At 37.6% G+C, this 21213-nt stretch overlaps 1 protein-coding gene across 2 annotated transcripts in view; it reads right to left on the bottom strand.

Moving 5' to 3' along the window:
* LRBA (LPS responsive beige-like anchor protein) overlaps positions 1-21213 on the bottom strand; it is a 416351-nt gene that overhangs the window by 362721 nt on the left and 32417 nt on the right. For both annotated transcript variants that reach the window (XM_074154664.1, XM_074154665.1), the window contains exons 2-10: positions 9854-10085; positions 9620-9720; positions 7331-7426; positions 4030-4151; positions 3799-3925; positions 2413-2532; positions 1953-2099; positions 892-1089; positions 96-229 (exon numbers count right to left, since the gene is read on the bottom strand). In XM_074154664.1, coding sequence (XP_074010765.1) covers positions 96-229; positions 892-1089; positions 1953-2099; positions 2413-2532; positions 3799-3925; positions 4030-4151; positions 7331-7426; positions 9620-9720; positions 9854-10085 — 1277 coding nt within the window. The remainder of the gene's footprint in view (positions 1-95; positions 230-891; positions 1090-1952; positions 2100-2412; positions 2533-3798; positions 3926-4029; positions 4152-7330; positions 7427-9619; positions 9721-9853; positions 10086-21213) is intronic.

Genomic DNA, 21213 nt, shown 5'->3' with positions numbered 1-21213 from the left:
GAAACCACTATGCCACTTAATAAAGCAAGAGGTAGTTTACTTTACTTAAAAAGAAGAAAAAAAAAAACCAAAACGCAATAAATACATGCACTCACCAAACAGTTGTGTCAACGTGGTCCGATGAATATTGCCTATAGTCTAACTGTGCAAAGAGAGGGAAAAGTACCTGCACCCCTCCAATGGAGTGCAGGGCACTTTGGACAGAATGCGTTAAGACTGCTTTCACATCCTGGCAAAGAAGCATTAAGAAATATTGAAATCTCCTTCAGAAACCGGTAAAAAAGTTTGTTAGAAAGAGTCTGAAATTTCTTCAATAAAAAATTCATATTATTACCAAATGAAAATAAACAGCAAGAAGTACAAACTGACTGCCACAGCCACACTAAATGCCCAGGCTGGCTGACCTCCTGCCTTAGACACAGGATCCTCAGACGAAGGAGGTGGTTTGCAAACTCTAAAACAAGTCTTTAGTAATAGAGAAACTCTAGAACAGAACACACAAAAAGCTTCTGACAAATTAAAAAGATTAAGGTGTTCAAAGCACAGGGTCGAAAAGGGTATCATACCAACAGGGCAAAGGACGGGAGATAGGTAATATTTGTAGGGGAGTGAACATATGTCAGAAATGAGAAAGAAGGATTTTTTTGAAAAGCTAACAGTCTTTGTAATACTCTCATTTTTTAGGCTGCCACTTTGATAAAATATACCTTTTTCTTAGGATTCTTGCATCCACATTAATTCAAGAAACAGGAGAGGTAGCAGTGGGTACAACCCAAAAACCTCAACCTATCAGCAGTTCCCTATCTTGTCCAAATCCCTATAAAACTGGATTTTTAGGTTTTCACACAGAAATCATTTGTACCCTCCAAATCTATGAAAATGATGAAATACCTGCAGCATGAGGGCATGCGGTGAATGAACAAAAATAGAAGGGTTATCCTTAGGGGATGACTCTAGACACAGCTGTGCATCTGTAGCCCTTGGATTGTACATAAATGCAATAGCACTGGATAGTTTGCCATCATATAGCAACAATTTGTGATGTTCAGCAAGGAAGAGATCACTTTCTGCCTTGAATTTGAAGGTTCCCTGAGTTGGGGAGCAGGGTTGAGGAAGGAAAAAAGAAAAAGAAATTAGATTACACACATTGAGAATACAGTTCAGAACACAACTATTGCCAAAAAAATCACTGTAACATTGCTTCTTCAACCTAGCAATATTTCAGAAAGAAGAGGTCTCATAAGAACATTTACTCAAAGTCAATTTTACAGACTTTGAACTGCAGAATTATTTTTTTTTGACCCCTCAAGAGTAACATTGCCAAAATGCGGTAATGCAAAAGAAACACATTAGCTAGGAAACAGAACGGCAGTCAGCAATGTTCACTCAGGAGGAACTAATAATTGAGGAGCAGATAGAATAGGAACCATCTTTTTTAGCGTATGTTTGTACAGCTGCTAGGGAATAACAGTCTTCAATTAGTGCCCCTCAGGCTATGACAAAACAAATAATAAATCACTGCAACAAAACTAATCCTCAGCACTAACTTCACACATTAAAAAAGTATGTCTAGCAGAATCAACTATAAAGCTACATTTCTAAAACAAATACAGCATATTTGATCTAGAGCTTTCAGCCTCAATGAAAAAGTGAGCCTAGCCAGAGATAACAGGGGTATTCTCCCTCTCCCAACCAGCAATACAGTAATTTTGAAAAATAAACAGGAACAAAAATTTATTTTTTATAAGAAATTAAATAATTAAATTAATGCTTACTTGTAGTTTGTGAGATGATACATAGGCTAATAGAAGAAACATGGAAAAGTTTAGCAAAAAGATTACACAGTAAGAATGTTTTTAGAGTGACAGAGGTGTCACAACATTCTGAATACCCATCATAAACAGTCTTATCAGAATTAAACTTCGGAAACTTTACAGTCAATTCTAAGATACCTTGTATCCCAGACCAAGCTGATAAATGGCAAAGATCTGAGCAGCATTGAGAGCCTCACTAAAAAGGTAAACGGATGTCATTTGCCCACAAAACACTCGGTTGGCATCTGCTGTTTCTGAAGAACCCAGGAAACATTTGTCAAATGTCTGAAAATGAAACAGAAGCCAGTAACAGGGTTTAATCTATACTACACAAGCAAATTACGCAAAGAATAAACATATTATTAGGGAGTATTATTTTTACATAAACAAGCATTTGAAGGTATCAGCAGATACAAATTTTAAGTTCTGAGATGTATAAAAGCAGAATCTACTCCTCTATCAAGAAGTTATTAAGTTGCTTTCAAGATTTTTTAAAAATGCATAAAATGCAGGGTTTATTAATAAAAATGCCAAAGGATATCTATTTAAATCCACCAAGATGATCAACTACAGATATTAGCATTCAGGGATTACTTACATCACTGGTGTTGACAAACCATGTTATTTCTCCATAAGATGCCAGTTCCCCATTCACGTAACATCGAAGTTCACTATTCTTCCAGCGGTTATAGATGTGCACTATAGTAACCATATACCACTAAACAATAAGAAAACAAAACAATTGATACAATTCTATAGACGCTTTAAATAGCTTAAGCATTAAAAGTGGGGCATAGTAGAACAAATTCAACTACTTATGTGAAGTAAATTAAGATTGCAAGATGTGTTTGAAGTGGAAAAGATTAAGTCACTGGTGAGTTTTCTTGCATAGCTATGTCAAAGGATAATATGCCATTTTTTCCTGCAAAAAGTAGACACAGAAGCTTAAAAGATATTTATGGCTTAGAACTCAAACATTCTTCATGACAATGCTGAACCAAATTTACACTGAAACCACTGTGTCAGTAAGTTTTAAGCTGGGTTACTCTTAGCATGACGGACTACTGCAAATGTTGTCATTCCAAAGAGCAAGGATGGCTCCAGACTAAGACTTTCAAAGGCTGTGCATGTCAAATTATCACAAACAGAATCCATATTTACAGCAAGGGACTACTGATAAGAAATTCCTGAGAAGGCCTGTTCTCCCACAGAATGTTTACACTGGTTGCACCAGCAACATTAGCAGAATATTTAATTGAAAAAGGAAACATTTTCAACTTAGCATAATACAACTTAATAGGCAAGCGAGCCTTGAACATCAGTAATATAATCTACTCGTATTTTAATTCTTACATTTAAAAAGATACATAGAAGAAAGCACCAAATGCAAGGAGACTATTTTCTGGAAAACCTGAAGGAACGTAAGGTATAACATACTTTCAAGAATTAAACTGCTGTTCTCCCACATGTAAGAAGACCAAACTCCTATTAACGGTCCTAGCTTGATTAGGAAAACAAAATGTGCATTAGCAATCATGCTTTCTTAAAATAGCACTGCATTTGTCCATATTGAATAAGTAATGACATAAAGGGGAGCCTCAGCAAAACCCTTTAGGAAAAGGGGAAGAGAACGTCCGGAGGTGGGAGAAAACACAGTATAAACAGAGAAGAAACTTCTGAAGCATTGTAACATTCAAGCTGTGTATACGTACTAAGAGTTCTCAGAGAACTCACACAAGTCTCACAAATTCATAAAACTTCTGGTAAACTGCATTTTCTAGCTCTTTTTTGCTCTAGCTCTCATTTCATAAGCAAAATTAAAAAGAAATAAGAATTCAGGACACAAATTTGTTGTGCTCATTCCAGCTCAACTGTTCTTTGTATATACAGAAAGATGAACCTAATCAATAGCTACAACACTCCCTTGAGGCTACATTTTTAAATTCATGAAACCTGTTTGAAAGATTTTATTATTTTTACTCACCTTTTGTGGCTTGAAATCAAATTTTACACAATGCTGGAAACCTTTTCCCTTTGATTTTATGGATGTTACAATCAAGCAGCCTCCAACAAAGTGAGCAGAATAACCAAGTCCTTTGTTTGTCCGAAAACTACCAAATTAAAACAAAATCAGCACGTACACAGACGGAAGCAGGAATCATTGAATAATTAATAGAAATTAAACATCAGAAATACGGTTTTACATAATACTCACCAATACAAGTAAGGCTTATCCTTATCCACATTTATATTATTTACAGGATCCATTCTTAGCCAAGTGTGGAAAGTAAACCCATTCTGGTACGGCCACTTGGCTATAGGAGGTAAGGCAATAGCCTGAAGAAAGCAAAAAGTTATTCACATAGAAAGATCAACATCACAACAGTAAGAGTACACAGCTTAAGATATACACTACAAACGTATACTGATACACAGTATACATACACACTACAAACGCATACACTACAAACGCGTACAATTTCTCTATATTAAAAAAAAAATCTGGCTTAACTTCTGTGCTTTTTGTACTCCATTTTTAAAATATTTAATGAACTACATATTTAAAAACTCATCTTTATATCTCAAAGAAGATTATTAATAGTAACCTACACTTCAAAAATTAAAGACATTAGTGGAAGTCTCACAGCATAAAAACTCCTCAAAATGCAAATTCAAGTTGATTTGGTTCTGTGGTAACCTGACAGAATGATCAGATTTATAAACTTATTTCCACATAGTGTTGGTATTCAGGAAAATAACTGATTATGAAAAGAAGCTGGCCACAAAAAGAGAATTATATACATTTGACTTAACAAATTCTTTTCTCTCTTGAAATTGATGTCTATGTAGCCTTCAAGTTAGAATATGACAGACTTATAAACTTCCCTAAAAGAAAGGTAATACAATCCCCACCAGCCTAAATCTTCATATCTAACAATGTGTTTACGTTAGCTCAAAATCTCTTAACCTATAAACTGTGTGCCAGGGCCCTTTGTTTCAAAAAGTTGCGTTTTATTGTGTGGGATTTTTGTTTGGTTGGGCTTTTTTTTTTTTTTTTAACATTACTATTAACTTTCTGCTGGTTTGCTGCACAGATTTGCAATACACAGTTCAACTAAGACTGCCATAACCTCTGATCAAAGATGTTGTCCAGATGATCAATACTGATGAGTAAAAAAAACATCAAAGAACTTGTTGCCAGCCTCATTATGATCCCATGCTCCATTCAGCTAGCCCTGTCCAAACAAAATGCTATAAATCCTTCTCTGTGCCAGCTAACTAATCAGTCTGCATGTCTTTGAGCCCAACTTTTGGGAACTGGTAGCACTATTATTTGGTTTAATTCACAACGGATCTTGGAGTAATTATATTAAATACTTAATTTCTAAGACTTCTTGATTTAAAAATATATAAGAATATTCGTATTAAGGTTACTGAGGCACCCCGTTATCACATACAGTTCAAGCATTTAACACAATTATTGGAAGTTAAATACAAAACCAGTACATGAATAGCCAAAAAGGAACAAAACCATGCCTGCCTATTGCCAAGTTCTGTTGCATGTGATAAATGTATAATTAGAGAAGTATTTTTCTAGTCGCCTGCATTTTTTAGTCTTTTCATTCAAAGAAAAAAATTAAAAATCATTATGTCATCAAGTTGGTGAAATGTAATCTCAAGGCACCAAGGCAGGAAGGTAGTGGGGTTATGTGAAGAAAACTGGAAAGAGTCATCTGATAAATCTTATTCAAATCTTATTCTCAATTAAGCATGGAATTTTGAACACACTATTTCATCCTACAATTTTAGGAGCAGAAGTGTTGATACACTTAAATTCCTACAGAAGATTCTGCACAGTGTTTTCCAACTACCTGTTTAGTTCCAAATTCTTTTTCAAGCGAACACCACAGAACTTAAAAATTAATCAGTCACCTGAGCAATTACGGGAAGATTAGGACAAACCTATGTGTGCCTAGGATCCACATTTTCTCAGACAATTCTTATAAGCCACATATATGTTACTCGCATCATCTGATCATTAAAAACAAATGGTGTGAATATGGCCACTTCTAGTTCAACACTTTCTGTGGTTTCACTAGCAAAGGTTTCCAGATGTAAGGCTGCATCGGGTTGGCATGGCATGGCACGGATTTGGTAGCAGGAGGGCTACAGGGGTGGCTTCTATGAGATTTCCCCCACATCCAACATAGCTAGCTCCAAGACGGACCTGCTGCTGGCCAAAGCAGAGCCAATCTCCACCGGTGAGAGTGCCTCTGTGATAACATATTTAAGAAGGGGGAAAAAACCTACTGCGCAACAGCACCGCAGATGGAAGAGAGGAGCGAGAATACGTGAGAGACACCAAGGTCAGTGAAGAAGGAGGAGGTGCTCCAGGTGCCAGAGCAGAGATTCCCCTGCAGCCCATGGTGAAGACCACGGTGAGGCAGGCTGTCCCCCTGCAGCCCATGGAGGTTAACCCTGGAGCAGATACGCACCTGCAGCCTGTGGAAAACCCCACGCTGGAGCAGGTGGATGCCCGAAGGAGGTTGTGACCCATGAAGAGGAGCCCACACTAGAGCAGGTTTGCTGGCAGGACTTGCGTCAGGGAACCCACACTGGGGCAGTCTGCTCCTGAAACACTGCACCCCATGGAAAGGGCCTACACTAGAGCAGTTTGTGAAGAACTGCAGCCCATGGCAAGGACTCACTTCAGAGAAGGTCATGGAGGACTATCTCCCGTGGGAGGGACCTCACACAGGAGTAGGAAAATAGTGTGAGGAGGAAGGAGTAGTAAAGAGAAGATATGATGAATTGACTGCAACCCCCATTCCTCATCTCCCCATGCCACTCGGGGGGAGGAGACAGAGAAATCAGGACTGAAGTTCAGCCTGGGAAGAAGGGAGGAGCTGGGGAAGGTGTTTTAATATTTGATCGGTAACACATTAAATTAATTTCCCTGGGTTGAGTCTGTTTTGCTTGTGATGGTAACTGGTGAGCGATCTCCCTGTCCTTATCTCAACCCTTAAGTCTTTCTTTAAATTTTCTCTCCCTTGGCCAGCTGAGGAGGGGGAGTGATAGAGCAGCTCGGTGAGCACCTGGTTGTCCAGCCAAGGTCAAGCCACTACAAAGCCTCTCTCACACATACCGGATACTAACACAAGCACCATTCCCACAGAAACACGGGAGTGAAAAGCAGGCATATTCTCCTTGCAACAAGATTTAACTGAACCAGTCTGAAAACAAACCAAAAGCAACAACTCACAAACCAAAAAGGGCCTCATTTACATTGGTTCTTTTTGTAATAGTATTTGTCCTTCTATAGCGATAATGCACATTTATTATAAGCATGATTTATTTAGGCATGATGTAGGTGTCAGGCAGAGAAAAAAAATCTGGTTAAAACTCTAGGTCTATGACAATGACAGATGAGACAAAAGAGCATCACAAATGAAAATAACCAATGGCTGTAACAGAACAACACATGAGCAAACAAGAGACTTAAAATATCTACATACTGCAGCACTTTTTCCCGGAAAGTTGAAGAAGGCATCAGGTCCATACTTCTGAGGCATGTGTTTTAACACAGACAATAACTTCCCAGCATGTGGTGGCTGACAAAGAGAATTATTATACTTGTAAATAAATAAAACATACCTATAAGAAACAAAAGACTATGCACACAAAAAATGAATTTTGACACATTTTAAAGCTTTGCACATGGTTGAGTAATACTCTGCTAAGACACTTAGCACTTTCAATAAGCAATATTAAGGGTCATGGATACCTTCACACAATACGCAGTAGGTACCCTGAAGTACAATTAATTGGATAACTAAAATAAGGACTCAAAGGTCAGAGCTACTTTCATCCAACATAAAAGAAACTGACTCTGAATATCGGTTCCTCCCTCTATCCGTTCATTCCCGTGGGTGCTACTGTTTGTGTGGATTTGCAGTGAGCTAAAGAAAATTAACTGATCCAGCTGAAAACCAATTTAGGAAAAACAAATGCAAACCAATTTTCAGTAAAGGCAGTTTCAGATTGTGGCTGCGTGAAACCTGTGCCAGCACAAGGGACATGGGGAATACCTAGCAAAAGGGAGAGGGAGTATCAGCAGACAGTCATATAGTATATGACTACAGTCATATACTAAAGTGGTTTTGGTTATGCATATCCCTTCATATAAGTCCACAGAGAAAGATTGAAGTCTCAAGGGCAGGTTGGAGCACCTAAACTGACTGCTCAGTGTTAATGCTTAACACTTCCCCACCACCCCCCTAATTCTGCATTGATTTTGTTGTAATAATCAGCAACTATAAACTCCAAATCAAGTATATGAGCTCACAACAATAGAAGTACAGCAAATACAGGTCACAGTGACAGAACATTTTTGTGCAGCTTCTTTTACCACTTCATAACTTCCCAGTAGATCCGTTTTTAAATCACGATTTTACACTTCTGAGCTTTTCCTGAAAGTGCACTTTTTCCCCTCTTGCAAGCAGCCACTCTTTGCAAACTAAGCATTGCATATTGGTATTTCAAATGTACCAAAATTATAGCCAGAAAAACAGTGCTTCATGAATCTGAACTAAATTGAGGAGAAAACACTGAGAATTGCTTAGATGTCTTCAGCACCATAGAATTCAACTGGGTAATCTGTGTTGTAGCCAAGTACTTTGTATCTTTACAGCACTACTGATTTTAAGATTTTTAGAGTCGTGCAACTCCTTAGCAATACAACTGTGGCGTTTTTCTCTTCCTTTCCTCTATATATTTAGCCTTTAATAAAGAAAGGAAATGAAATGTAAATAGCAGGGAGACAGGAAATGAAAAAGTTAATGTTACAGAGACAACTTTAATTCACCTGTGGTTGTATGTTCAATTATTAAGTTTAAACCCTCTATTAAGTTTAGAGTATTCTTATTTGTGCAAGTTAAGGTCTCCGAAGTTATTTATTTCAAAAGGTCTTTAAAAATTTGCTATATTATTTGTGCACACTGACTTTTATATTGAATACATTTTTTTAAATTATTAGAAGTCAACAGAGACACTGTGCTCCCTCGTCTCTACACCAAGCAGAGTATTCAGAGCTGAATTAAAATTCAGAGCGGGTAAAACAACTGTTAAAGTAGGTCCCAACTCCAGCAAAATAACAATTTTGTGTTAAAGACAACTTTATCTGTTGGCCTCTACAACATACATATTTTTACTTTAGGGAAGGAGGTTCTCAACAGTAAAAGGAGACCCTCTTCTCCCCTTCTAGTTCACACAGAAACAGGAGAGAACCAGTGACACAATTTTTCAGCTGGAGCTTATTTCCTTCATTTCAATTTCTGCCACAAATTCTCACTTCCCTCACTAGCTAATTTTTTTCAATCTTCAGATACTGAACAACGATGTGAAAATAGGAGCACACTGAACTGCCTATGTAGACAGTTTTTATTTCTTTCTCTCTTTTGTCTTCTAAAAAGATCTTAATCCATTTTCCTTCAATTTCACAAAAATAAAAACACGCATAAACCCACTTGCTTAGAGACACCATATTATTGCCAGGTATTCAAAAAGACCAATCCAATCCATAGATCCAGGAGGAAATTTGATTTCATCACTGTTCTACTCTCTGTATTTTAATTGCTTGCAAGTAAAAGGATTCATTGATATAATACCAGAAAGAATCCTGTATTTCTTAGTACATTTAAAATTTGTTTATTATGAAGATCATCAAACAGCCTTTTAACTTGTGAACATTAGGAACAATATAAGCAACACTATAAAAATGGTTTCAGTTTTGTGTTGTCTTTTACCCATCTCCCTTTTTCTCCTTGAAGCTTGCTGAAGAATAACTTTAGCTCTCGAACTGTCAAGTTATAGCTAGCCAACACACCCAGCATATCCACTAAGAGATCTGAAAAGGAAAAGAACAGCAACATAATTGCTTAATAAAATGCAATGTCAGATTTCTATCACTTAATAAATGTTTCCATGAGATTTTACATAAAAGGAATACCATTTGAGTCATGCACTGGGTGAAATCCTACCTGCAATCATGTTGTCAGCTCTGTCAATCCTCTTGAGCACTTGTTCAACGAGGCCCACTTCTGTGCACGCTTGTAGATTGCGTATACTTTTCTTCAATATTGCTGTAAACATGCTCCACACCTCAGCCTGGCAGGTGATGTCACACTTGTCCAGCAAGTCTACCATGCAGGTGATGCCCTCTCCTTCTTGGATGATAAAGTTCATTTCCAAGTCAAAGCGGCCCCCAACAAGCTTTCAGATAGAAGATTTAAAAAAAAAAAACCTTAAGTCAATTGTATTGAAGTATCATTCCATGTTTAAAGTTATTCATTCTGCAAGAAGTAAGCTAGCAAAGACATAAGCTAAAAAAACCCATAACGAGGTCAGTATCAATACATCAAGTCTTATTCTTCCTCCATTTCAAGTTCTGTTGAGTAACTTCAACAGAGGCGCTCCTAAGGTCTCACCAACCATCAAACAATTGGTGCAGAAGAATATTTGGATAGTTTAAGATATAGATGTCCTGAGCTGCCCCACACAGCCAAAAAGCGAAGAGGCCAAGTGGGTGTTCCAAAACAGTTGAGAGGCAAGCCAGGTAGGATACCTTAAATGGCCTGGAGCATCCTTAAAAGGTTTCCTTCACATGTGCTTAACATCCCTCAAATAAGAGGGCAATTCTAGCCAAAAGGAGCTGATGCACATCAGAAATATTGCCACTTATAGAGCCATCCCTGAGATATTGAATAAAGCTGGTTAAGTATTAACTGCTGGTTTCCTTAGTAGCCACGGGCACTAAAGGGCAGCAAAGGCTTGCTATATGTGCATGAACATGAAACAGCAGCACTGTGTGAAGCTCTTGACTATGCTTTGGCTTAGGCACTTACATCCCGTAATACTTCACGTCTCCTAGACGCAGGATTTGTTTGAACACACACCAAGTAACTAACCACATGTGCACGTGCCAAAGAGGTGGAAGGAAGGAAGGAAATAACCTACTTCATGCTCATTTGTATACTCAATAAGTAAGAATTCCAGTTGAAGGAAAGAAAACTAACTTAACTCCTCTACCCAAATTCCACCCCCTCCACTTGGACCAACTTCTCTTGAACTTTAGAACAGTATTAAACTTAATGCTTGCCATGCTTGTCAAAATACCCATTATATACCAGCATATAAATAGGAATTCAGATTGCGTTGATTCAAATGATCAAAATGAACTCACAAACAAGAGTATTTCTGCTCATTCTCACTACTACAAGTCTGTCTAATAAAAGACATTATTTCCATCCTACGTGGTCTTCCTTTCACAGGCTTTGACTGTTAAACGCTTCAGTACTGTCGCCTGCTAAAGTCATACCATGTCAAAAACTGCTCAAAATACATACTTTAACTTGCATCCGTATTAGCTCCAACAGCTTCTCTCAGCTAGTCAGGATCTGAAGATAAAACTTGTCCAACAGAACCGAATATACGCTCCTCATTAACTACTGAAATTATCATATGTTTTCCTCAAGTGTCTAAATCTTGTCACTTTGAAGAAGCAATCTTTGGTCTTCTGGGCATAAATCAGTAGTGCCAACCACCACAAGAACCAGAGAAAGTTACTGCTTTTACAACAGAATAGACAATGTCTCGTGGCAACAATTTCTAAACAGTAATTTACACTTTTCCATTTTCTCTCCTCTTGGTCATGAAAAATAATTATGCAATTTACTATCAGATGCTTCCTTAATATCTAGGGAAACCGCAGGAACTGAATGGGGAGACTTGAATTATATTCCCAGCTTCTCTATATCAACTCACGCTGTCAAACTCAAACAAATCTATCAAGTCATTATCATTCTCCAAGCCTCAGTTTTCCCCCTCCATAAGATGGAGCAGAGGCCCACCTCAAGAAAGCTCCGTAAAGGTAGAATTCAAGGGAGAATGCCGAGCAGAATGGATTAACACAGAATTATTGCAAAGAAAAAAAAGTACACACACCCCTTAAAAAAGACCCCTGAACAAAACATTTGAGAACGTGAAGTACGTAACACCAATGTTACACTTCATTTTACACTAAATTTATCATCCTCTACAAAACCAAGGTATTCCTCAAGAAGGCGCTCTCTTTCTCACCATCAAGTTAAGAGAGAAAGAAAATACTGCATTCCGTATACAGATGGAATAGCTGAACGTTAAATTCTAGCCACAAAACACCTGCTAATTTTTAACAAGGAATTCAACTCTTTATGCATTTGGTTTTAACTATCAGCCAACCATCAATTATCACACCAAAACCACATACAGCAACTAGAGGTGACCTCACCTTCACCCTATAGCCTACATCACCAATCTTTCATTTTTGGCTAGATACACTATTATCAGTAACCACCCATCCAGGAAGCTGTCAAATTAGGTTTCCAATCTAATCTGCAAACATAAGCATTTCAGCAAGTACATTCTGGAAATAATATGCTATGGTAGAAATAATTACCATTTTAACATTTCCTTTAGGGAAGTGAGGACAAAAAACCGACAGAGGAAGCAATATACCACAGGCAGAGCGCAGTTGATGTACTATATGTATGCATACCCATTAGATACACATAAGCACACACACCCCCCACAGTATTTCATATTAACCCTTTCTAATGGTGATTTGAAACTGATCAACCTTCAAAACACAAATTTGTTTCCAATGACAGGGATCATAATCCAGGTCCATGCATTGGCTAGTTATTATCTGAGCTGCAGTAATGGCTGTGCACAGCAAAATGTAATCTTCCCAAATGTCACAGTAAGTTATGAATATCTGAGCAGCTTAATGCACCTTACTAGCCATGAAGTGTGAGAATGTAATCTTATTACCTTTTTTATGGTTGTATTTTTTTGAATAATGTAGCCTTTGAACTGATGTATAGTCTTTCCTTGCACTTTAGCATGATTTGGTCTCCTATGTCGCACAGTACATTTTTCAAAATTCTCCAATTCAACGTATTTTAAGTCCTATGCTGAGCTGCATAAACAATCTTTATAGCAACCTACAGGGTGGCATAACGTTTTCTTTCTTCGGCATGTAAGTATAAGCTTACAGGAATGGTTTCAAAGTGCAGTATTCAAATACATCGTCAGAAATTTTACATTTTGCCAGTTATATTTACCTTCCAAAAATATAAAAACTAAACCAATAGCTCAAGCTTTTTGGTAAAGTCTTTCTACACTTAGCTGATTGAGAACAGGGAGAATACTTTACAGCAATTTTTAACTACACACTCAGTGTGATTTTTTTTTTTTTCCCCTTAGAGAACCAAACTAACAAGAAGTCAACATAACAGCACTAATTTTAAGTATACAATAGCACTACATCACTTCTCAATAGAAACAAAAAGCCAATTTAAACACATGAAACCTCTCTTTGCAATGAAACTTTCATCTAATATACAATGGGAGAAGCAATCCAATAAGATATAAAAGAGATGGTGCGCTCTTTGGGTGAGCAAGTACCAAACTACAGTATGCAAAAAATAGCTGAGAATAAACAGTCAAGTGGCACTTTCCTGAAATACCATGATGTGTATTATTAATCTAAAGTCATTTGTCCCAGTGGCAGATAGAAAATATTTCAAAAGCTTGTAAGAAAATGTGAGAAAAAGTATTTTAATGAACTGTAACCGAAAAAAAGAAATCAAGTCCAAGACCACAATCAGCATTTCTCCTGGAAAGCCAAATTGGCTCTACTTGGAAGAACCACAGCTCCACAGTTTTAGCTCAAACCTCCAAAAGAGACTTCCTTTCTACAGAGCTTCCTTATCCTTCTCGTTCCCAGATAACCTACACATCAGGAAAAACATACTTGTTTTGTTCCCTGAAGGCAGGATGAAAGAACTATTAACCAAGCAAACTGTTGCCTCCCCTTTTTCCTCAAGATGTTGATTTTGTAATCTCACAATTGTTTCTTTAGTATGTCCAAAACAACAAGTATGGACAATGCCTATCCAATGGAAAATGCCTATCCCACCAAAAAAAACCCCAAACAAAACACAGTCAAATGGGCCAATTCTATCTCAGTGGACATACTAAGTTTATGCTTGATAAGAACCTGCAAAGCTGTGCATACAAAGCTGATAACTGCCCAAAATCTTCTATTCATAAGAGTAAGGCACTTACAAAAGATAAATATCAAGAAAAATGTGCTGAAGCTAAGCCAGTTGCCATTTCAACAATTAAAGGTTTGATATACACCCTGCATTTTACCTCTGTTCACAAAATAGCTGCGTTAGCCAAAATGGTCCTGTTCTTACTGCAATTTTACACCATGCCAGTTGATCCAAGGTAAAAAAAAAAAAAAAAAAACAAAACACCACACCCACACAACCCCATGTTTTTCATCCCTTGATGATGAAATCTGAATGCAGCTTCTGGAGAACACAAACACAAAAAAGATGGATTCGTTTTAGCCATTGTGCTTCTGAGTAACAGTAAATATCATACTCTTTGCCTACATTTACTCTTATCTTCCACCAAAGCAATAACCCACATCCTGGACTCCATCATCCCCTTTCATGTGTTCAAAAACTCAAAATAAACGCATTGATCATTAAAAATACATGTCAAAGATTTAGGAAGTATAAGAACTAAAAATCTCTTTAGGGCAGGGATCTCATAGGATCCTGAGTGATCCCAAGCCAGTCAAATCCCCTGAGGGCACACAATAAACAGTAAAAGTGAGCTCTGCGATACACATCCTGGGTGGGATAAAAACATGGTTCTGATTTGGCAAGGCCTCTCCAGAACGAAGGAGAAAAAGTGGGGAAAAATGACTAACTCATATGTACTAATTTGCAGCAACCCGTCCTCTGCCCCTCACCCCCCACTTTTCCATGCAGTCTTTTCTATCGCTAACACAACACTTGGAGGCGAGAACATATTAAAATATGAGTCCTAAGAGGAGATTTGGTAGGAAAGCCTGTTGATATTTTGGATAAGTATATCAAACAGTGACATTAGCATGAATGTCAAGTCAGTGAAATCATGACAAACAGGGCTCAGGCTCAGAGAGGTTATAGGGAGGCAAGAAAAGGACAGAAAAAGCCTGGATGTCAACCTTTTTTTCTCCAATATATTGCCACTATATCAACCATAACGCAACCAGAAAAACCAGACAAAGTACAAAGAACTGTGGGAAGACCCACTGATGAAAGACAAGGTCACAACCTTCCAGCAAGACGCAGATGATTTAAAGCCATTTGCTACCTTAGCAGTAGCTCTTCTTCCATGCTTCCAATCAGACAAAGAGCAAACAGGTATTTCTTAAGCAGGAACCCACCTCCTGATATCTCAGCCTGAAGTCACCAGTGTCCCCCCCCCGCCATCCAACACTTACCCAACAGTTACACTACAAAAGAAGGATATTAATAGTACTCAATAGTACTCATCTCCCCTGCTTTCTAAGGGGAAAAGGATGGCAAAAAAGTAAAAAAAAAAAAAAAAGTACATTTTCCTCTTAATTAGCTGCTTTTTCTCCTGTTGCCAAATTCCTAACAAAGCCTACACCTTCATTTACCTGGCAAATAAGAAAGGTCCATTTTAAACCAGGCATATCAATAGTGGCACTGCACAACAACACTGCACCCACTTTAACCTTGATGATTTCATCGAATTCTGTTCAATACTCTTGGTAACTACGATCAAAGCTGGATCATTCACAAAAAATCATTCCCATTGCTTCCCTTCACACTGATGCAACATGAATGTGCTGTAATAAAATTAAATTTTCTTAAGTCTGTCTCCTGTTTGGAAAACTGTCTAAAAGTAAATTTAAAAAGCACAAGGTGTTGAGAGTCTACTACTGCCACCTAATGTTGCATTTGAAACCATTAGCCCAGCATTACATCTTTTTAATATAGTGTCTCAGCACAGTATAATTCTCTTCCTCCCCAAGACAGCTTTATATCAGCAGCTTATATCTCATGCTCTGTCACAAGGAAGAAAGCAGCTGTATCTGCAGGAAATAAGACTGTGTAAGGATTCAAATTAGCAGAAAAGTTTACCTTAAAGTATTGGTTTACATAAAACCAGAGTTTCCTTAAGTTTGCAATTGCTAACTACAGAAGGCACACAATTTACCCAGATTACACAGGAAAGAGTAGCAAATATCTCCTTATCCAGTTAATCTGGGACATAACGCAGTTCATTAAAACTTGTCTTTAAAAAGGCACTGAGCTATGTCTATGTATACATTAAAATTACTCTCTCAGCCAAAAGAACAAATATGAAAAAGCAAAGTTCTTGTCCAGGTAGGTGCAATACATCTGAAGCAACCTTATAGTGGTGACATGTACCTATGGGCTTCTCCTTCTCAACTGAAGGGATAAAAAACCCACCCCGTTTTAAAAGATAATTATGCTGTAATCAATGATGCTGTATTTACCCTAGCTAATAATCTAGTATTTCCACTCTCCTTGCAAGGTTTTTTTATGTCAAATTAGTTCACTAACACAATTAGTTTGGTTTGTAGTACTCAGTTGAAGCCCCAGTGCAAGCAGAGCAATGTAGGGAAGAAATAGCTCTACACAACGTTTTTAAACATAGGGCAGGGGGAGATGCACTATAAATTTCAAAATTTTATACTTTTTGCATTTTATAGTCTATTTTAGAAAAAGCTTTTAATTATTTTTTAATTCATATCAAAAAATGAAATTAAAATGAAATTCAATCTCTATCTATAATAGATATTATATATATATATAAATTTATCTATATGTATCTCTTATAAAGGGAACAATCCTAGTTTTAAGCAGAATGACTAGCAAAGTTAAGTCTTATCCTACAAAAAACAAACAAACAAACAAGACAAAAAAATCGTACCTTTATTTATATTAGTTTGGTATCCATTCAGAAAATGATCTCAGTACAAACAGTTCAAATTAAATACAAATACCACACTCCAAACAGATAGAGCACTCCATACCACCGTGCACAGTACTTTTGTTTTCCCTTCTGCAAATTCAACAACAGTTTCCAAAATTGAAATACACAGGTCCAATATTAGCAATTTTACCCTCTTCCCAATCTTTACCGACCCATCAAGAGGCAGGACAGCTGATGGAAAAAGAAGGATTGCCAAGAACATGGCAGAAAACACCAGTACTAGGCGCCCAGGGAACCACACACTGGCACAGACCAAATGGAGGCTAGAATCCAGCAAACCTGCAGAACGCTGGACACAAGAAAACAGGAGACTGGTATAAAACTGATTCTCTAACAGCTTTTGTCCGAAGCACGACGCTGAGCATAGAAGCCCTTTGCTCCTTGAGGAGGCCGTACGACTATAAGCTTTATTTCAAATCTCTGAAGTAACAAAAACTACCAAGCTGAGTTTTTGCAAATCAATTTCAAGACAAAATTCCAGCACGCTCCGAGCAGTGGCTAAAGGCGTATTTACCAAACTTGGCTGTTTTCCGAGTTTGGCTTATATTATAGATATTAACAGATACAGACTATCTCTAAATCCAGCCGAAATTTGTATCCTTCTAGTATCCTATTAATAGCATTAAATTCTGCTTTTGTTTAAATTAACTTTTTTCAGTGTACCTTAACCTATGATACCATTTAAGACATACTAGAAAGATATGACTCCAAGAGATGGTTTAATAATATGCAAATTTGTAGCTCCATACAGGAAATGAAATATCCTAAATCTTTACATCACATCAGATTCATATGTGCATTGAAAGCAAATAAATCATTTAAACCATGATACAGAGAACCTTTTAAAATTTGCATTTATCTACAGTAAATACTGCCATGTTCTTTAATAGCTTGCTAGTGCAATCTTAGCAAACTAATGATTTATGGTTTTGACATTTTAAAAATCGGAAATCTGTCATTTTGTGACATCCAGTGGAAAGTCAACGCAAGTTACATTACTCTGAATTTAAACTCAAATACATGAAATACACATAAGAAAGCGCTGTACCATACTGTCCATTTCATTATGCCACTGCTTCCCTTCCTAGCTACACTTCTAAAAGTTACCTAACATTTTTATTTACATTTACAAGAATATTAAAAATAGATTTTTTTTCAGGAGCCAGACACGTATAACTTCATCAAGCACTTAACTGTTCCTCAAGTCTGGAAATATCACCCATCAGCAAACAAAAGAAATCTGCTTTATGCTGGGAGAAAGAGACTAACCATACCTCAGCTAGACAGGTCCGCATCCTGTCCTATCTTAATCCTTCCCCTCAAGGAAGGGGGCCAAAAGATAATACTTCTAAAATTATATGAATCAACAACAAGTCCAGAGTTGGGAACTGTCCTGGTTTGAGGCAAAATAGAACCGACTTTCTGTTCAGTAATTTTACATCTTGGCCAGGCCTCTTCTAACTCTCTGAAATTAACGGCGTATTGTGGAGAAAACTGCTCGTTCTCAGAGTGATAAGACCAACGTTTATAGTTCATGCCAAGGAATGGTGTGCAGAGGCCCTTGCTTATACTTATTGCTGTAACAACCAAGGGCAGCCAATTTCATTATTTGTCCCCTTAGAGGGTCGGAAACAGAAAAGCGTAGAGGGGTCCCACCTGTGGGGAGGAGGGGACAGGAGAGGTGACCCAAACCTGACCAACAGGGTATTCCATCCCATCTGCCCCATGCTCAGTATAAAAGCTGAGGGATCAAAGGCTCAGCCCTCTTTCTTCAGTGGCCGATGACCAAAGAGGACTGTCTGTTCATCTGCCTTTGACCCTGATCCATGTGTTCCTGACTCCAGAGCTGGAACCCAGTTCCCATTCGTCGCTGAGTCTGGTCTGGGACTTCCCCAGTGCCTGCCGGTGACGTGACTGTCATCCTGGGAGCTTGATACGGTTTTGTATATATTGTATTTATTTTCATTATTTCCTTTTTTTAATTTTAATATTAATACTTCATTAAAGTAGTTTAGTTCATTCTAAACTTCTAAATCTCTTCCTCTCCTCTCTTTGGGGGGAGGTGTGTGTGGTGTGGAGGGGGAGAGAGGGGAGGGCCATCTGTTATTCTGGTTTTGGTAAATTCGGCTGAAACCACGACAGGAGCAAACCATACAAGTCAGGATGACTTTACAGAGGATGCCCTGCTTGTGCTGACCTCCATCAGTCAGGACATTCACGGTGTGTGCTGCAGGCAGAAGCAAATTCATTCTGCCCATAGGCCAAATCAGAAAAAAGAAAACCCAACAATCCAACACTGACACCACGCTGGAGCAAACATCACTAAGTTTACATAGACTTGAAAATCGGGGCCCACACAGAAGTTAGACAAGTTGGTTAAAGTGAGCAAAGTAGATTGGCTCCCGCTGCCAGAGAACAGTTGTCTCTTGCAATGACTAGCAAAACAAAAAAAAAAAAATTCTATTTTAACAATATATTTGGATGCTCCTAAAAAAACACTTGCCTGAAACAATTTGCCCAGGCTTTCTTGTCAGTAAATTACTTTTTCTAACCTGCTTAGTAGTCACCATCTGAAAAACTAACAGCTAGCTTTTTGTTTTTCTTAAAAAGAAATAAAAAATTACTTCAATGTAAAAGGTTATCAAAGATATCTGTTTTTCTTCAATCAAACTGGTGTTCAAAGAAAGAAATAATAATTCAATAAGAAGGGACTTTAAGATGCTTCCCTTAAATATTTAATTTTACTAATGACTCAATTATTGAATTTATTTCAATTTGGCATGGAAATCACAGGTGTAGTAGACCCATCCAAATTATAAATACATACGAACAATTACACAATTTTTGTTACGTATACCACATATACTGAAGAGGAATCCTTCTAAAAAATATATATACCCACAACAGATTCCTAATGTACAATAATATATTATATTTGACTTTCTGAAAATTGCAGTTTCCTAAGCTAAGAAAACTAGGGAAAACGTGAAGTAAATAATTCTCAGGAAGTCTCCTAGCCCATCCAAAGCGAGGTACATGCACCCAGGAGGGATGCAAGACAATCCTCTGGGGTGCAGAAAGAAAATATTTTTTTTGTATCGTTACTAAATAAAATGCAAAAATTAAAACTAGTTTTTATTTTATCTTTCTCTCACCCGTTTTTATTTCTATTTTCATGTGGTTTATAATCTACATAATATACTAATACTCCAGTAGACGTATACAATTTATAAATAAATAGTTACACATTTATCGGGGGTGCATGCTCAAAGTTTGTTTACTGATGGGGTGTGCAATCAAAAAGGTTTGAAAACCACTTCCCTAGATGCTAGAGACAACAGACAACATATCCCCCTATTTTTCTACAGAAACAATACATCTGTCTGGTATATTACAGTAGACCAGTGGCAGGGGGAAGGAACCCACCGCTCCTTCCAGAATCGGAAGTTTGCATCCTGCAAGTCTTCTACAAGCAATACTTCACAGAACTTTTATCACTTTTGACTTAAATTGGAGACACTAGACTCGTAAAGACTAGGGGATAACAGCTACAAGAGAGGGAGAAAGGCGAAAGGAACAAAGGAAATCACAGAAGAGGAACAAAACAGAACACGTTCCAAACATGGAATTGTGTAAGAACAGCAAGGAATAACCTTACAAGAGGAATAAAATGAAGCTCAAAAAGCCAAGAAAGAATACAAGATGAAGTGAGTAATCAGTTTACTTATAAAGCTTTGGCAGGTTTTATCAGATTTAGCAACCGTAATGTTTAAGTGCAGGCCTCATATAGCACATGCTAGAAGCAAATGTGTGCCAGCTCCTCAACTGCCGTCACATTTCATAGCTCAGCAGATTAATTGCAGAGAATTTCAGCACAACTAAAGGCACCGGGTTACAAATTCCAACAGAAACCAAGAACTAATACATCTGTTTCTGTCATTTCTGACGCTGCTTCCATCCAGAACAGCTGGAAAACACCACACGTGCCTTCTCAGAATTGGCAGAAATTGCTGCCACAGCTAAAGCCAAGATGATTAAGAGTTTGGATGTAAGAAATACTAAAAGACATGCTACAGGAAACGTAATACGCAGCTTTCCCTGTTGCTATTTTTTAAATTTTCTGTAGCTGTGATCAACATGGGAGAACCACGCAGATGATCCTGGCTGGAATAGAAAGGTACCTAGAATAAATAACAGCCTTTCATTTATTCTCACCAAGAAATTACCTTTTTTTTTTTTTCCCCTTCAGATTCCACCCCCCAAATATGCCACTACATTGTTTAGAGTTTAAAAATACATATAACTGGAAGACAGCATACTGAGTGTATTGAAATAATAAGTATCTTAAAGAAGAAGAGCACAAGACTCAAGTGGTCTATCAAAAGGATTGAGAGATTCATTTTCTTACCAAACAGGAAATCAGTAATACTTGACTCAAAGACTCACTACCAGCACTGGTGCTTAAGTC

The sequence above is a fragment of the Numenius arquata genome, chromosome 10, assembly GCF_964106895.1.
Source record: "Numenius arquata chromosome 10, bNumArq3.hap1.1, whole genome shotgun sequence".
In the NCBI taxonomy this organism is placed as follows: domain Eukaryota; kingdom Metazoa; phylum Chordata; class Aves; order Charadriiformes; family Scolopacidae; genus Numenius; species Numenius arquata.
Note: the sequence above shows the minus strand (reverse complement) of the source record. Positions and strands in the feature narration are given on the sequence as shown.